Below are 17,409 nucleotides of genomic sequence, written 5' to 3'. Positions count from 1 at the left end.
CTAGTTTTTAGAAGTAGCACAACATCAACTTGTTTCTTTTCTACAGGAATTGTGGAACAAAGGAAGAAATTTTGTGCACAGCTTTTTGTCTGATTAAAAAGATTTGTATATTTACCAATGAAAGATAATCACATACTGTAGGTAATAAGGTGACTTCTTATACATAACTGAACTCTCCATTGTTTGTAGCTGAACTCTTTTCAGAGTAACTTGTTTTCAGAGTAACTTGTTTCTAGCTGAACTCTCTACATGGTGATTTGTTTCTACCACATATTTCTACAGGGTGATTTGTTTGTAGCTGATCCCTATAGGGTAACTTGTATCTACTCTACAGGGTGATTTGTTTGCAGCTGAACTCTCTACAGGGTGATTTGTTTGCAGCTGAGCTCTCTACATGATGGTTTCTTTGTAGCTGAACTCTCTACAAGGTAGCTGATCTTTCTACAGGACGACTTGTTTGTAGCTGAACACTTTACATACATGATGGTTTCTTTGTAACTGAACTCTCTACAAGGTAACTTCTTCTAGCTGATCTCTCTACAAAGTGACTTGTTTGTAGCTGAACTATCTGCAGGGTGGTATGTCTGTAGCTAAACTCTCTACAAGGTGATCGTTCTAGCTGATCTCTCTACAGGGTGACTTGTTTCCAGCTGAACTCTCTACAGGATGATTTGTTTCTAGCTGATCTCTCTATAGGGTAACTTATTTGTAACTGAGCTCTCTACAGGATGGTTTCTTTGTAGCTGATCTCTCTACAGGGTGACTTGTTTATAGCTGAACTCTCTACAAGGTGACCTCTTCTAGCTAATCTCTCTACAGGATGATTTGTTTCTCTCTACAGGTGATTTGTTTGCAGCTGAACTCTCTACATGGTGGTTTCTTTATAGCTGAACTCTCTACAAGATGACTTCTTCCAGCTGATCTCTCTACAGGACGATTTGTTTGTAGCTGAATTCTCCACAGGGTGATTTGTTTGCAGCTGAACTCTCTACATGATGGTTTCTTTTAGCCGAATACTATGCAGGGTGATGTGGTTGTAGTTTAACTCTCTACAGGGTGATTTTTGTAGCTGAACTCTCTACAGGATGGGTTCTTTGTAGCTGAACTCTCTGCAAGGTGATTTCTTCTAGCTGATCTCTCTACAGGGTGGCATGTGTCTAGTTGTACACTCTACAAGGTAATTTGTTTGTAGCTGAATACTCTACAAGGTGAATTTTTGTAACCAAACTCTCTGCAGGGTGATTTGTTTTGTAGCTGAACTCTCTACAGGAAGGGTTTTTTTGAAGCTGATCTCTCTACAGGTGGTTTGTTTCTAGCTGATCTCTCTACAGGATGGTTTCTTTGTAGCTGAACTCTCTACAGGGTGATTTTTTCTAGCTGAACTATCTATAGGGTGATCACTTCACAGCTGAACCCTCTACAAGATGGCTTCTTCTATCTGATCTCTCTACAGTGCGATTTGTTTGTAGCTGAACTGTCTACAAGGTGACATTTTCTAGCTGAGCTCTCTCTTGTTTCTAGCTGGTCTATCTACAGAGTAATTTGTTAGTAAAACTGAATTCTTAACATGGCAGATTTTGGTTGTTAAACTCTCTGCATGAAGAATTGTTTGTAGCAGAATTTCTACAGAATGAATTGCTTGTAGCTGAACTTTCTACAGGATGCACGACTTGTTGATAGCTGAACTCTCTTCATGTGACTTGTTATAATTATACAGCAATATATTTGTAGCTGAACTCTCTACAGGATGACTTGCTTGTAGCTGAACTGTCTACAATATTAACTGGTTGCTGCTGAACTCCCTACAGCATAACTTGCAATGTAATAGAAATCTATAATGAAGTAAGTCATGAACTAGCTGAATGCTCTATTAGGGTGACTGTTCTATAAAAGTATCTCGATCTCGCATTTGCTACACGGAGTTGGCTTTGGAATCATAAGTCAGTGGTTTGTAAACCGATTGTTCTGTACTACTGCAAGGACTTTTTACAATGACTATTCCAGCTGCATACCCATTTTCAGCTCACTGCTCTAAGCGGTTTGCCTAGTAGGCCTGAGAATTATTGGTATTTTTATTCACAAATCTCGATCGTGCAATTGTTACACACCTTTGGTTTCGTGTCATATCCCCATGATCTTTATTTTGATTGCTTTCAAACCACCAAAAGACACTCCTACAACGGTTGATTTATCCACAAAACAATTTTCAACTCATTCCATGAAGCGGTTTACCTTGTAGGTGTGACAATAAAACAATCTTGTTTATGCGAATAATTGGTCATAAATCCTCAACCATTCATCTAATTTACACCAAAGTTGAGACTAGGATTTGCCTTTGGACTCCCTTTCTCTGTTCCAAATTTCAAGGTAATTGGGGTACGCGTGTGCATTTTATAGCAATTTTTGCAAGTATGCGAAAACACGAAGAAAAAAAAAAAAACAAAGAAACAAAACTGAGTTTTGGCTGCTCGTATCTCAGAAACGGCTTGAGCGATTTCCTTGATTTTGGAATGTGGATTGCCTAGCTGGTGGGCAACTCAGCAGCAAATTTGGTTCCAATTGGATAAGGTATCACCAAGATACAAAGGTGTGAAAATGATATTTTCTTTCTGTCAATATACCCACAGTGTGGCGGCTGGCTTCTTGGGCCACACGACACACTATCGCATGTCTTGGTATCACCCAACTCCAGGGGCATAGCCAGGATTTTTTGAAGGGGGGTTCCAGCACCAGGATTGAGTTACTAGAATCAGAGGTCTGGGGGTGCAGCCCCCAGCCGCTGAGAGACTTTCAATATTTTAATACATCAAAACTCAGCAAATTACTATATTTTATGCAAAAAGTACATTAATTATGATGCATTAAGTGCCCCTGGGATGAAGGTAGTACTAGATAAAGTCACCTAGTGGAAACAGACAGCATAACACATAGAGACACATAATAGTAATCTGTAAGTGATGGTTATATCTCACTGTGGTATAGGAGCCATGAATCCACTGATACAAATGACAATCAAAACAATATAGCTATACAAATATGCATAGCATGAATTCATTTTGCATAACACAAGTGATAAATTACTGGAGTTCTATATATCTTTAAACACTGCACACCAAAGCTATAGCAGTATAAGGTCATGCTAAGTTTTGCATTTAATGTTGGAATGTCTGAAAAACTTCATATGGACATGGATATTTACATGCATGTTCTATTAGAGTATACCTGACTGCTCTATTAGAGTATATACCTGACTGCTCTATTAGAGTAAATCGATCTTTTAACAAGTTTTGAAGAGGGCTCATGTTATTTCTGTAAATCCTTCCCTGAGAGATGAATGTAAGTTTTATCAATTGTTGTACTGTGCCATTACACTATATTGCTCACTCATTTTGTCCTGCCACACTAAATGGTGTGTTAGGATCCTGCTTGCAGAAGTCTAAATTTTGCAGGGGGGGGGGGGGGGTCCTGAACCCCCCGGAACCCCCCCTCCCTACGCCCCTGCAACTTGTATACATCTTCTCCAAGTCTTGAACATGTCTTAAAGTATTTATATAGTCTATACTTGCTCTATCTATAATTAAACTCTAAAAACTTGGTCATAACTTTTTTTGAGATGGAAGTGAGTATAAATAACTTTACTTATTAGCTAGAAGGCTATGTTAGAGATGACATGCTTTTATTACCAAAAGCTAAACTAGTTTTAAAGAGTACATGTAAGGCCACGAAAAGTTAATTATACGTTTATGGTTCCCTTCCTAGTCATTTTTTTGCTGAATGAATTGTGCAGTCACCATACAATAATGTATATTATATCTGTTGAAAAATTTTCATGTCTTCTAAACACTTTTTTCTTATAAAGATGCACTAACTTTATACATCAACTTTGTTTTCCCCTACAGCCTGCTAATTCCATGTACTGCTACATAAGTTATGTCAAATGTAGTGTACGTAGTCTACATACCACATCTAAAACAAAGCCTGGTCACCTGGTCAATTTTGGGGAATTGGTAGGACCAGAAACATATAATTAACTTTGCACGGCCTAATAGTTGTAACACACCTATGAGGTTTGTATTTGATTTGTGAGCACGACACCCGAGGTCCGCAGGCCCAAGGGTGGAGTTGTTTACAAATCAGATACAAACCTCATGGGTGTGTTCTAATTGATTTGTTGGTATGGGGCATGTACAGATCAAAGGCACTCATTTGTACACGGAAGGAACAAGAACGCAAGGATAATATTGGCTACCGCTAAGAGCTGTGTACAAGGAATGATTTTACTCCCTAATTACTGTCTTGATGGTTAGTTAATTCATTGTTAGCTAGTTTATTTATTGGTAGTGCGTTTGTTATGCACAAGCGCGAGGTGCCATCATCAATGCCAATCACTCCAGCCATTGTACTACTACTGCATCATTTAGACGGGTGTAGCTGAAGTGTCTGATATTCATTGTTGAGTGGTGCAATGCTATAATAGCCTTGGTTAGCTTAATTTATTGGAGGACAAACATGTGGTATACAGATACCGATTCAGCCAGCAGTTGTACTGCTTCCCATTCATTCAGTCAAGTCACAGTACAGTGTTGTGGGTTCATTCGTTCAGAGCGATTTTTACCTCCTTGATGTATTAGCCTTGTTTTGTGACTTCCTGTGTTGGTTTGGTGTTTGGTTTCATGTGAAGTTTTAGAACTAATTAGTGGCCAGATGGAGGTACTTAGCGTTGTTACAATTATGGTTTACAACTGACTAATTAGTCTGCATGTCTGGCCATAAATCAGTTTGCTCAGATATAGTGTCCTAGCTATCAAAAGAAAAGGGATGGAGCCAAAGGAATACAGTTTATCTGTTTGGTTTATGGCTTGTACTGGTAATCATAACTACCACTTGATTGCTAGGAGAAACTACATTCTTACAACCCAAGGGGGGTGATCAAGAATGTACTAGGCCTACTCCCATTCAATTAGCAACAGTTGTTAGCTCACTACAACCAACAATGCTGTGAAATACATTGCGCCTGCTGAGAAATACATTATGCCTGCTGTGTGCAATTGATACGATTAAGTGTTGGTGACATTGATTTAATTAGTATGTTCTGACTTTAATTGATTGAAAGTTCTTCCTTGTCCTACCACGACCTGCACATGATAGAACGTTATTGTGGGTCTGACTCAACTGCTGAACATTATATTTGTCTCTGGTACTAAATACTGAAACAACAAAGGAAGACATCTATGCTACAACAATAGCCTCTATCATGCTTTATTACTTCTAGTACATGTGCATCGTAAGTGTATTCTGATTAATTAGTGCACACGCTAATTTCATGACTTGTAAAGAAAACCAGTACCAGCACTTGTAGCTTGATAGTGGTGTCTCTAGTGTTGCAAGAGATAGATAATGCCTGGATTATTGTGTAAAAGCTGTTTCCAGCTCAGTTCGTAAGTCCAGTCCGCAAGTCCAGTCCATGAGTCCAGTCCACGGAATACATTATGCCTATCAGTAGTATGGTGAAAAGTTTAGGAGTTATGACCAATTATTCATGTAAAAAGATTGATATATTGTCATACCTACAAGATAAAACACTTCTAGGAATAAAGATCATAGGAGTATATTTTGATTGTTTGAATGACCTATTGTAATAGAGGAGTTAGTGGTTAGCGCCAGTCACCACGACAGTGTGTAAGGATATTTGACTCTACTTCTGGGTGAAATTCTTTGTAATGAACAAGAATATTGCAATCCAGAAGGCTGAGTCGCTGTATACACAGTGAAGGGAGACCTCAAGGGAGTTGTAGCGCTTGAGGAGACACTGATTTTCTAGTAATTCCAGCATTTCTTCCTGTGTGTAGCTTTGTTGTGTCCAGAGCCTTGCATTTGACCATGTGCACTTATCAGACATGGTTAATCAAAAGAAAATATGTGTATGCATTTTAAAAATAATATGCACTTAATACACACATGTGCACAGGCAATGAACAATGCTGAATATTATTTAGAATAACATGACATTTATAATACATGATTATACTGTATATCCCTGGATTTTTTAAAAACGCATAGATATTTTATCAAATTATTACCATGGATAGAACATGAGTATAAAAATACCTATAATCTATAGTACTAGTGAAAATTTTACACTTGTTCACGTAATTAGGAATATTGTAGTTAAAATTTTAATTTCATCCTAAGGCCCTTTTCTATTATCCATGGCTTAGCCTGATTCAATTGGTGAAATTTGTAATGCATTTGTTGTCAGTAGATTATGTTTGTCAGCAATGTTGACTGCATTTAACTACATCCTTGACACCTAACCTGTATGCTTTTCCAAGTTGAATACAAGCTTGGATTTGTCTTAGTATATATCTTTTTCCTTGGGAACGATAGAATTCAAGAGCTTTTTCAAAATATTCCATTGGTTTCAACAATTCTGCTTCCAACGTGTAGGCATTGCCAAGACACAAATACAGATCAGCAATTTCTGCTTCAAACAACTGCAAAAATAATAACATACATAAGTAATATCACACAGTATATTAGTATATAGTACTGTATGTTAGCGATCATAGAACTGGGCTTTTCCAGCCACTACCCTGAAACCAGCCTCAATTTCCATTCATAACATCTTGGCAGTATTGGTTAGGCACAGCCAAGTCCAAAATTGTCTTCAGACCTACCCAAAACCCTTCCAAAAAGTTTCTATATTAGCAGAATTTATGCTGCTCTAAATGACTGACTGATGCCTCCAGATACGCATAACTTAACAATGGACAAAGCCACAGGCTTGATTTCCTCACTGTCCAACAGTGTTTTATCCTAAGATGTTAGATGTTCCTTTTCGCCAACCGTAGTACATATCATACACGCATCATGGACTTGCCAGTTCTTCTCACTGACAACATAATGTATTTATTCGCAATAGTATGATGAGGCTTGCCTGTGGCTGTGTTTGCTATTATTAACAGCCAACGCAGCCACAGGAAAGTCGCTTTATGCTTATTGCCTATATTTTCTGTAGTAACTGGACTGATATCAGAGATGCTTCTTGTACTGTTCTTTGTTTGTAATCTGCAAAGTAAAACTGAAAACCAAGTGTAAAGATCACCTCCTTTTCTGTTACATAATTGATTGTTGGGGTGCATGTTCTGATGTAAAATTACTTTTATGGAATTTCTGGTATCATTCTTTCTTTTAATGCAGTCCATTTGTTATAAAAAGAAAATAAACAAGTAGAAGGAAAATAGAAATTTTAAATTGGATTAGGGATCAAAACAAGTAGTGAAACAAGGGAATAGCTAAATAGTGGTGAAACAAGGATTTCAGCTGCAATCCAGCCGCCAATGTAGAGAGTTCAGCTACATTAGAAGTCTCCTTGTAGAGAACTCAGTTACAACATAATTATCACCCTGTAGATAGTTTAGTTACACCAGAAGTCTCCTTCAGCTACAGCATATCACCATGTACATAACTTACCTATATACAAACAAGTCACCCTGTAGACAGTTCGGTTACATTAGAAGTCTCCCTATAAACAGATAAGCTACACCTGGAGAGAGTTCAGCTAGAGACAAGTAAGCCTACATCAAATATGTCAGCATAATAAAAGGCATAATAGGCTGGAGTGCTATGCCAGCATAATAGGTGAATATTTTAAATTATGGAGTTTGTTTCCATGAAAATAGATTAACAGAAAAGCCAGTAAAAACAGCAAACTACAATAGTGCGCCCAAATGCATTATACATAGTTCCTGAGATCGATACTCTCTAATAGAACAGTCACTTTGCAGTAAAATACTCTAATAGAACATTCAATGATTAAAATGTTCCAAGATAATATTAAGAAAAGATGCTAACCTAGGAGCATAATGCAAGCATAATGGGAACACTGAAGAACATAATAGGTAAAAATCCTAGGGAAATTCTGGGCAAAAATTTAGAACATTATTTGCTAGAAACAAGTAACATTATATAGAGTTCAGCTACAAAGAAATCATCTTGTAGAAAGGCATGCAGCTAGAAACAAATCACCCTGAAGAGAGATCAGCTGGAAACAAGAAGGACCAGAAACAAGTCACCGTATAGAGAGTAAAACTACATCTCAAATCACCCTATAAAGAGATAAACTAGAACCTATGGAGAGTTAAACTACATTTAAGATCACCCTATAGAGAGATCAGTTAGAGACAAGTCACTTTTTAGAGAGTTCAACTAAAAACAAATCACCCAGTAGAGAGTTCAGCTAGATACAATATAGAAGAGTCACCCTGTAGAGAGTTCAGAGAGAAACAAATCACTTTGTAGAGAGATCAGTTACAAACAAGTCACAATGTAGAGAGTTCAACTACATTAATTTCAGTCACCCTGTAGAGAGTTCAACTGGAAATAAGTCACCCAGTGGAGAGTTCAGTTAGAACAAATCACCCATAGAGATATCAACTAGAAACAAGTCATACTGTAGAGAGTTTAAGTCACCTGTAGAGAGATCAGCTAGAAACAAGTCACCCTGTAGAGAGTTCGACTACATTAATTGTGACCTGGCCTGCAATAACAGGGCATGTGGGCACAAACTACACCCTATCACACAACAGGTCATATCTCAGTACTGGAGCAGAATATTTTTGCATTCTGTAACTTGCATCATAAAGCCAATTAAATGCTTACGAAGAGTGGAAACTTGCATTACAATAGCATAATGGTATAAAAAGTAATGAGTGATGTAAGTTTGAAAAGGTAAGGAAAAAATTGTGTGCCCACATGCCCTATTATCGCAGGCCCAGTCACAATTTTGTAGAGAGATCAGCTAGAAACAAGTCATCCTGTGGGAAGATCAACTACATTTCAAGTCATCCTGCAGAACATTCAGCTAGAAACAAGCCACCCTGTACAGAGTTCAGCTACAAACAAGTCACCCTGTAGGAAGTTCAGCTAGAAACAAGTAACTTTGTATAAAGAGATCGGCTAGAAACTAATCACCCTGCAGAGAGATCATGCAGCTAGAAACAAGTGAGATTTCAACTACGTGTACATTAACTTTTTTCAAGTCACTCTGTAGAGAGATCTGCTAGAAACAAGTCACCCTATAGAGAGTTCAACAACATTAATTTTCATGTCACCTTTTGGACCATGCCCACATTACCAATAACACGAATTAACTACTCTACAAAGAAACTTATCCCTATAGGCCTTTATTATACATTTTAATTATACCCACACTTTCTATTTTATGTGTGATAGTTGTAACATGGGCACTTGGGATTTACCTGATACGTATATGTATGCCTGCTCCCTGAAGGCTGTAGTCATACATATCAGGCAAATCCCAAGCACCCATGTTACAGCTAATATGTAACACTTCTGTGTTTCATAGCTTGTTCTGGGTGAGTAATCACCAATAACTAATTATAAAAGCAGATATGGATGGATACACGTTATATTTCTGTACAAACAGTTAGGTATGTAGATTGTGGCTATACTAAACAAAGTATCCTCATTACATAGAAATTATGTCAGCATGTGAAAACTTTCTATGGCCTCAGCATCAGTTAGCCATCTTCACAATAATTGCATCTTAACATTACATTAAATACTATGTACCTATAACAGATATTCACTTACGTATTCACTGCTGATACGTAAATGGGTTGTTTAGTTGTGGTATGAAGAAGGGTGTATGTGCATTATACGTACGTATTTTTAGGTTACAATGAAAAATTCTTATCACCTATTCAAAAGTATCGAGGAATGCCAGTTTAAGCATTTAGTATGTTGTACCTCGCCAATGGTTGAAGGTACATATGTGTACCAATTTTCACACGTTTTACACAAATTTCTTATCTCCCAAAGCATCCATGGTACAATTGTAAACAACCGCTAAGTTTCCCACCATTTTACTTACTTTTAAACCAAGGCTGACTTGCTCCAAAAGGGGTGGGCAGCAGGGGCCCAGAGGAGGGCAAAAGGCTGTTTAAAAATATTAAAGAGGAAGGCGACATAGTTGTGTGACAGAGCTGAGGCAAAAGGCTTACACAGAAATTAAATGTTCCCCACAATGGAAAAATAACCACAGCTGTACAAGTTCATGAAGGTAGTCCTGCAATTATTTGACACATATTTATGAAAGTAGCTATAACCATCTATCACCTTGCAGTTATGTACAGTTTCATGAAAGTATCATGAATGTTTGTAACAAATTTGCAAACTATGTACCATATGGAGGGAAACTTTTACGCCAATAAAATTTGGTGAATTTGGCAAATGATTATGAATTTGCCAAATTTTCCCCATCCAAATATTTTGCTGGTGAAGAAAATAGCAAACCAAGCCTCGAACTAATCAATTTTCTACTCGACCAAGGGCTACAGGGCTAGGCATCACGCTAGAGCCAAGCCTGCCTCAACTACCTCACTAGGTAGCTAGCTACTGTACACGTGGTATCCTCAAACCTCACCTCAAAACGGGCGTGACAAGCAGTCAGTCCTGCACATTAAGTACAATATTCACTATTCCAGAGGGTGTAGATCTACTGTCTATATAGTATTACCTTTTAGTTGATAGCTGACTCCAGGAACCGAAGAAGCGTGGCACTCCCAGTTCTCGCTTCAGATACAGCGATTAGTAATCTAATTAATTAAATAGGGCATGCGCTTTGCTAACAATTCGCCAAATTTTATTTTGCCAACAGTGATATTTTGCTTAATTCGCCAAATTTTTCCTCCTCCAAAGTTTCCCTCCATACAGTATGTAGTGTATCAAAAGGTACATACCTATCAGACAGAAGTGACTGTGATGCTTAACAGTGAAAAAATTAACCCCTATCCTTAGCCATTAACGAATTATGCTTGTGTGAAGGCATAAGGCAGCTTGTTAGTCAACCAGTAGCAAATCCATTAAATAATTGATTAACTTTCCATTGGATGAATTTTGAGCTGCAGCACTTTCTAATCAATACTGTCAAGGCACCATTGAGCTATTGTGAGGCTGATTTCTACTTACTATTTGTGACCAGATCTGAGAAAGCCCAACATCATTGCACAAGCCTAATTTTACATTATAAAGCATTGATCACAATGGGTGAAATACTTACGTATTATTGTTAAAATCCCACGCTTTGACTTTTATTCTTAGTGAAGAAAAGGGTTCTAATAATTAAAACCTGGTTTTATCTTATTTGCCTACTCAAGAGGAGTTCATAAATCTTTGCTTCACTGCAGTAGACAGAATGATACATATATTAAGGATTGTTTTTACGTATGTATTGTTGAAGCGATAGTACATGATAATTCTGAATTTACCTTTGTATGTAATGATGAAAGGTGATACAAGGAAAAACTTACCCAGCAATTGATTCCCTCATTCAGAGAACATGATATTGCTATATATTCATCTCTGTATGTAACAGCATTCGTAAGTTGCGTACATCCATTTTAATAAGCAGCACTTGTAATTATTTTCCCTATACATGCTGTACAGATTGATTTTTCTGTTGCTGCTAATTTGTAATGCTGTAATTCCAAATACTATTGGCAAATGGGGCCCAAATGTACACACCAGGATAAGTAGATTATAATTTTTTAATAATCGACAATTCAAAAAATGCATAGTTTTCACAGATCTAGTGACATTTTGTGAAAAGTGTAAACTTTCATGATCCCTAATATACAGTACTAGACTACTGTAACAATATGTACAGTAAGTACGTACGTACAGTAAATTAATGACATAAACATTTGCTTGCACTGTACTGTACTGTTACCTACATTTCTCATGTCCTCATTTGTTTTTATTAATTGAAGAAATGAGTTAACATGGGGTAAAAGATGCTTCCTTGTAGTTATAGTGTAAACATCATCCTTTCTGCTATTCTCATCATAATATTGTATCATGTGATAAACAAAATGCTTCAAACTCTCCGAAAGGTTTTCTGTAAACACACATAAAACAACAACAAATATCTAACAAATATTTTGTAATTACTTAGACACGTTCGAATGCACAACAGTCCTACAATTTAAATAAAATCAATGATTGCCTACTTATTTAGTACAAAATGATTATAACTGTGAAAACCACTCTAAACTGTTTACAGTTAGAATATGCTAATAAGCAATTTGGGATATAATGAAGATGGGTGTAATACTACAGACATTAATTACTAAGGTCACAGCATTAGGTAGATGATTATGGGTATGTGCTTAGCTTAGATCACAACACTTGAAACGTTCTACATCACTTAGATTCAGTACTACGTATCTTTGCAAGATGTAGACAGGAAAAGACAAAAAACGCAGAAAATTTAGATAAAGCTTTAACTTAGTACTACAATATTCTCCTATCTATATCAACAACTATGATGTCTATCAGTATTGTATGTACAGACTGTCAGTAAGCTGCATATGTATATAGCAATGCATACAGTAATTCTACATATGTGCCACAACTCAGATATAATGTCCACTTGTAATTTGAGTGTGTAACAACACCAACAGAAGGCAGCTAAGAGTTGGTTGACTTTAACTTCATGTATGCACATGAAGACGCAAATGGCGCTTATAAGCTCCTGGTTTTCTTATACTTATGTGCATGTCCTCCAACCTGCAAGGGGTTTACACACAGATACACTTGTAGCTGATGAGTACGTATAAGATGGTAGCTGGAATACTGAGGTAAGGGTGAGTCATCTTAGCAAGTACACTGTCTTGATATAATCACTGTTACAGTAGGTGAAGCATGCACCACAGACAGTCCCAGCAGGGAAGTGTAGTAAATCCTCCCATTTTTTCCCTTGTCTTTTACATCTTGAGACTAGCTCAGGGTGTGACAGTGCAGGGTTTCTATTAGGAACATTGTGGCATGTGGAAATTCTTGTGGCTTCAGAGAATGTCAAGTTTTCCTATCTCCAAGCCTTTGTAGTAAAACATGCTGCATACATCATGTAAAATTGTTGGAAAAGGGGCCTATTTGAGAATTAATAGTAGAATCCATGGAAACCTGCACACCTATCAAACAACCACCATCTGTTGATGGTGGCAACCCGCTCGCAACAGGATAAGCCCTACTGACCGTATTAAACTGACAGGCAACATTAAAAGCTCCTGATAAAACTCGTCTTATATTTCCTGCGAGTTTGAAAGAAATCGAAGCCTTTATAACCCCCCTACTGCTTAAAAAGAAAAAACCAAACAAATAAAATCAAAATTTGAATATTTATATCTTACAAATGGCCAATGTAAATTTCATCAAAATTAATTTTCTGTGATGCCTACCCTACCTGGCAGACAGCTACTGTAGCTATAATGTAAAAATACTGTGCTTTAGAGAAGGGACCATGAATAATGCCATCTTCTTTCTTCCTGTCAATTTAACCACACTGCACATGGCATGCTGGCTTTCTTGACTGCACAACACACTACCATTATGTGTTTATGTGTAAAAGGGGGTTTTCCACACATATCCAATCCTATAAAATTGTAAGATCAATCTCAAAAACCTAAAAAGCTTGAAGTTTCTCAACTTTGTCAATGCTCACTACTGACCAAAGTGTATGTCATTAGCTTATTCCAATATGAAGCTAAGAATCATACAAATTTGTGAAGTGGATGCGTATGGAAAACCCCTTTTCGCAAATCCAGTCACAAATACATGTACTAGCATTGACAACTTCCCTACATACAGTACAGAACCAATTCTTTATGAACTAAATTTGCAAATTAAACATAATGGAAACAAGCATTAAACACCAGCACCATTTGTTAAAATACATGACCTGTCCTATTATGCAGGCCATATTCTATGTGAACATGTAACATTCGTATATGTTGTCCTGAACTTGCCGTATTGTGTATACATGTGCTTAAAATTAAATGCTTATATACGTATACAACATCACACTTAAATAGCAAGACTGTTATGTACATCTCTCTCATACTACACAATGCTAATAAACATCATATATACTAAGTATGTAAAGTGAAAGATGTGAGAAGCAAATTGCACACATCACTCTCAGGTGCAAACTATCTGCATGGTGTCAGTAATATACAGCTGTACATGCCATTATACAGATTACACAGTAATACTGCACCTACAAGGACAGATCCAGGGGGGATCTGTGGGAATTGAACCTCAAACAGGAAATGTAAGTGGGAAACAGCTAGCAATAGCACAAGAAAGATCGATATACTATAGCATCACATGATGATACATGCAGTTCTACCCAGAAATTCCTGAGTGGTGGCCTAAAGTTAACATGAACTGATATGCTGTGTGATATATTAGGGTATATTGCACATGCATCAGTGATTTAATTATGTAAGAACTTTACTGGTCAGATTTAAGAGGGTACTGGTCAGTTCTTAGTGGTACTGGTCGCTATGAACCACTGCCAACCAGTGTAGGCAGAACCCCACACATGTTTCAAAGTTTGGCAAATGGCAAATGGCAGCAGACACACTTACTGAGAGTGGAACAGCTGGCAACTGCAAGGAACCATATGTGACTGTCTCTGGGAAAACTGGTCTTATCGCCTATTTTAAAATATTGAGAAGCGTTGGTTTTAAATATTCAGAGTGTTGTAGCTGGCCAATGATGGAAGCTACACATACCACATTTTCACATGTTTTACAGCAATGTTGTACCTTCCAGATCATCCACTGAAGAAGTAGTCAACAGCTAAGCCATTTTAGATAGTGTTTAAACTGAGGTTGACTGTATCAGGCAAGCTCCAAAAAGGGTGGGAGTCGGGGGCACTGGAAGGTGGGAAAGATGGTGTTCAAAAACTGAAAAGGAACATATTGGGATGAATTAAGTAAAGCTATGGGCTATTCAGGGCTCAGGACCAGCTATCTCCTGGTTAGCCAGGGCTCCATCAACACCCCAGACCACTCGTACGGCTCGCCATTAAAGCAGCTAGCAAAAGCAGACCACTTTACTCTGGTCAACTGTGACGGTGAAACTTGATAGTGCATTCATTAAACTTTACGTTTGTGTGAAGAAATCAAACTTCCTGTCTTGGGTGATAAGACCGGTTTTCGTAGATCCAGTCACATATTTCTAATCACTGAGACTGTTGTTACATAATATAGGTAGGTTTGATTTGTATTAATGATGCCATAATATATCATTTATGACTATAATCATGATAGAAACATTTCATGGTAATTGTGATAGAGAAAAGGCTAAAATTATCATGACGATATAAAAACACAAATTATTTAGTGAAAAGTGACTTGATATTTGCAAAATATATTTATTATCTGGCAACATGTACTGATGCATAAAAAACAAATGTCAACTTTGTTAAATCATTGTTATAAGCATAATACCACTGACTGAATAAACTTGTCATGTGAAAATATTAACATATTCAATTCATTTGACTATCATGATATAAGCCCCATGATATCGTGATTATCACATTATTAATATAAAAAAATTCATATCGTGGCAAGGATAATCCTTGCTTCATCTCCATACATGGAAGGACTACTGAGTTACAGACATTAGTTCACATTGTGGTGACAAAAGAATTTATATACAATCATCTTGAATTCACCTTCCTTCTCAGACATGGAGGGCAAAAACTATACCTTGGTAGATTCACAAATTCAAGCAAACACAATGAGCCAAGATTCAACTCCATACGCCATTGTATCAGTAGGTTATAATGGTTTTGTAGGTGCCTGTAGATTATTTTCTCGATGGCTTCTGTACATATTAATTTATTTGCTCATCCAGCTGTCTACCCACATCACTCAACTTGTGAAGCTGAAACTTTGCCAGTCCATTTCTCTGTCCAACAAAGAAAAAATAAAATGAATTTTGAAAAATGTGCAAATATTACCGGTTTTCTATAAAAATTGGTAACATTTTACTTCATTTAAACAGAATAAAGCTAGCATGCAGAGAATTTTAATACTACATGTTTCATACAGACAATTGTTTCTTTAAAGATGCAAGCAGCATAAATTGTTTTGCTCATGCAAGTACGGACATACAGGTTGCCAGAAATCACTTCCAGGAAACCCCAATATACAGCTGGCCTGCGGTTATAGAAGCATCAGATGGATAAAATATACATTTTTAACATTAATATATGCACAAAGTACGTACGGTGTACGTATATACGTACACTTTAGCACACAATGCATAGTGTTGAGATCTAGCTCCACTGATTTCAAAAACTGATGTTTTCAAAACACAAAGATGAGAAGACATGGTCTCTAACCAACTTGGATAATGGGAGCATCTTAAATGGGTATATATATAGGTGGAGTCATTTTGAGATAAGTTATAGCTATAACACGCATACAAGGGATACGACAAAAATATACACACGAGCGCCGCAGGCACGAGTGCGTATATTTTTTCTCATATCCTGAATAATCGTGTTATAAATGTTATATTCTACACCCTAGTAGATGAAACGATTATAGATAGCAAGGTATAATGATATAGCACCTGTTGAGTAGACATGCTTGATGGATCAGACGTTTTAGATTCTGTAGCAGTGCTACACCCATCTCCTCACGATTAGTGAGTTAGTGATGGAGACAAGAGTTCATCGAAATCCTCCTTGCTCAGGTGAATGATTCTAGGTGCTTGTCAGTATTAGAGACTTGAAATCCTTGATGTATCAGGTGTTTTAGACTCTATATCGGTGTCACGCCCATTGATCTACTCACGATTATTGAACGAGACAGGAGTTAGTGAAGGAAACAAAGTTCATTGAAAATTGCTCAGGTGAATAATTGTTGGTTGATTTTAGGCGTTGGTTATTAGAGACTTGTTTACCATTTAGATACGGATTTCGCGGAATGTGTGAAGTTACACCATATATGGTAAGCGTAGCCACAAAGCGTGGAATATCAATTATATACCACAGTTTGCTGTGGTATATCAATTATATACCATGGTGCGGCGCTTTTGATCTCAACCACAGGTGTGGTATATTTTAGAATCAACCACAATGTTAAAATAATTGCAGGATGGGCTGTTTTCGTTGAAGAGTAAGAGACACTGAAGCTTGTACCTTATTACTGCTTCCTCAAGTGGATTACAGTGGGAAAGTAGTGATGCTGTAGATAATGTCAACAAGGAAACTGCATAGTTGTTGCAAGTCACAGTAATGCAAAGAACAGGTTTATAAAACAGCTAGGACAATACGACTTAGTAGATTACGATGGCGATGAGTTCCTTATGGTGCCATAGCAGTATGAATACTGGCCACATTTCCACACATAGACTACACCCTTATTACAAATAACACAAAATTTATAAGCATTGTACAAGTAAGTTTACCAGTTTATGTATGTCTTTGGTAAACTCAGTGGATGATGTAACAAACTTAAAACACTCTAGGAACAGATTAAAGTATAGCAAATCAATGATCAAAAGAGACATAGTAATGCTTAA

General features: G+C 37.1%; 1 protein-coding gene across 3 annotated transcripts in view; it reads right to left on the bottom strand.

The window, feature by feature from the left end:
- LOC136246970 (uncharacterized) overlaps positions 1 to 17,409 on the bottom strand; it is a 74,639-nt gene that overhangs the window by 30,333 nt on the left and 26,897 nt on the right. For all 3 annotated transcript variants that reach the window (XM_066038567.1, XM_066038569.1, XM_066038568.1), the window contains 2 exons: positions 11,757 to 11,920; positions 6,316 to 6,494 (listed from right to left, as the gene is read on the bottom strand). In XM_066038567.1, the coding sequence (XP_065894639.1) occupies positions 6,316 to 6,494; positions 11,757 to 11,920 (343 nt within the window). The remainder of the gene's footprint in view (positions 1 to 6,315; positions 6,495 to 11,756; positions 11,921 to 17,409) is intronic.

The sequence above is a fragment of the Dysidea avara genome, chromosome 2 (genome assembly GCF_963678975.1).
Source record: "Dysidea avara chromosome 2, odDysAvar1.4, whole genome shotgun sequence".
Classification (NCBI taxonomy): domain Eukaryota; kingdom Metazoa; phylum Porifera; class Demospongiae; order Dictyoceratida; family Dysideidae; genus Dysidea; species Dysidea avara.
Note: the sequence above shows the minus strand (reverse complement) of the source record. Positions and strands in the feature narration are given on the sequence as shown.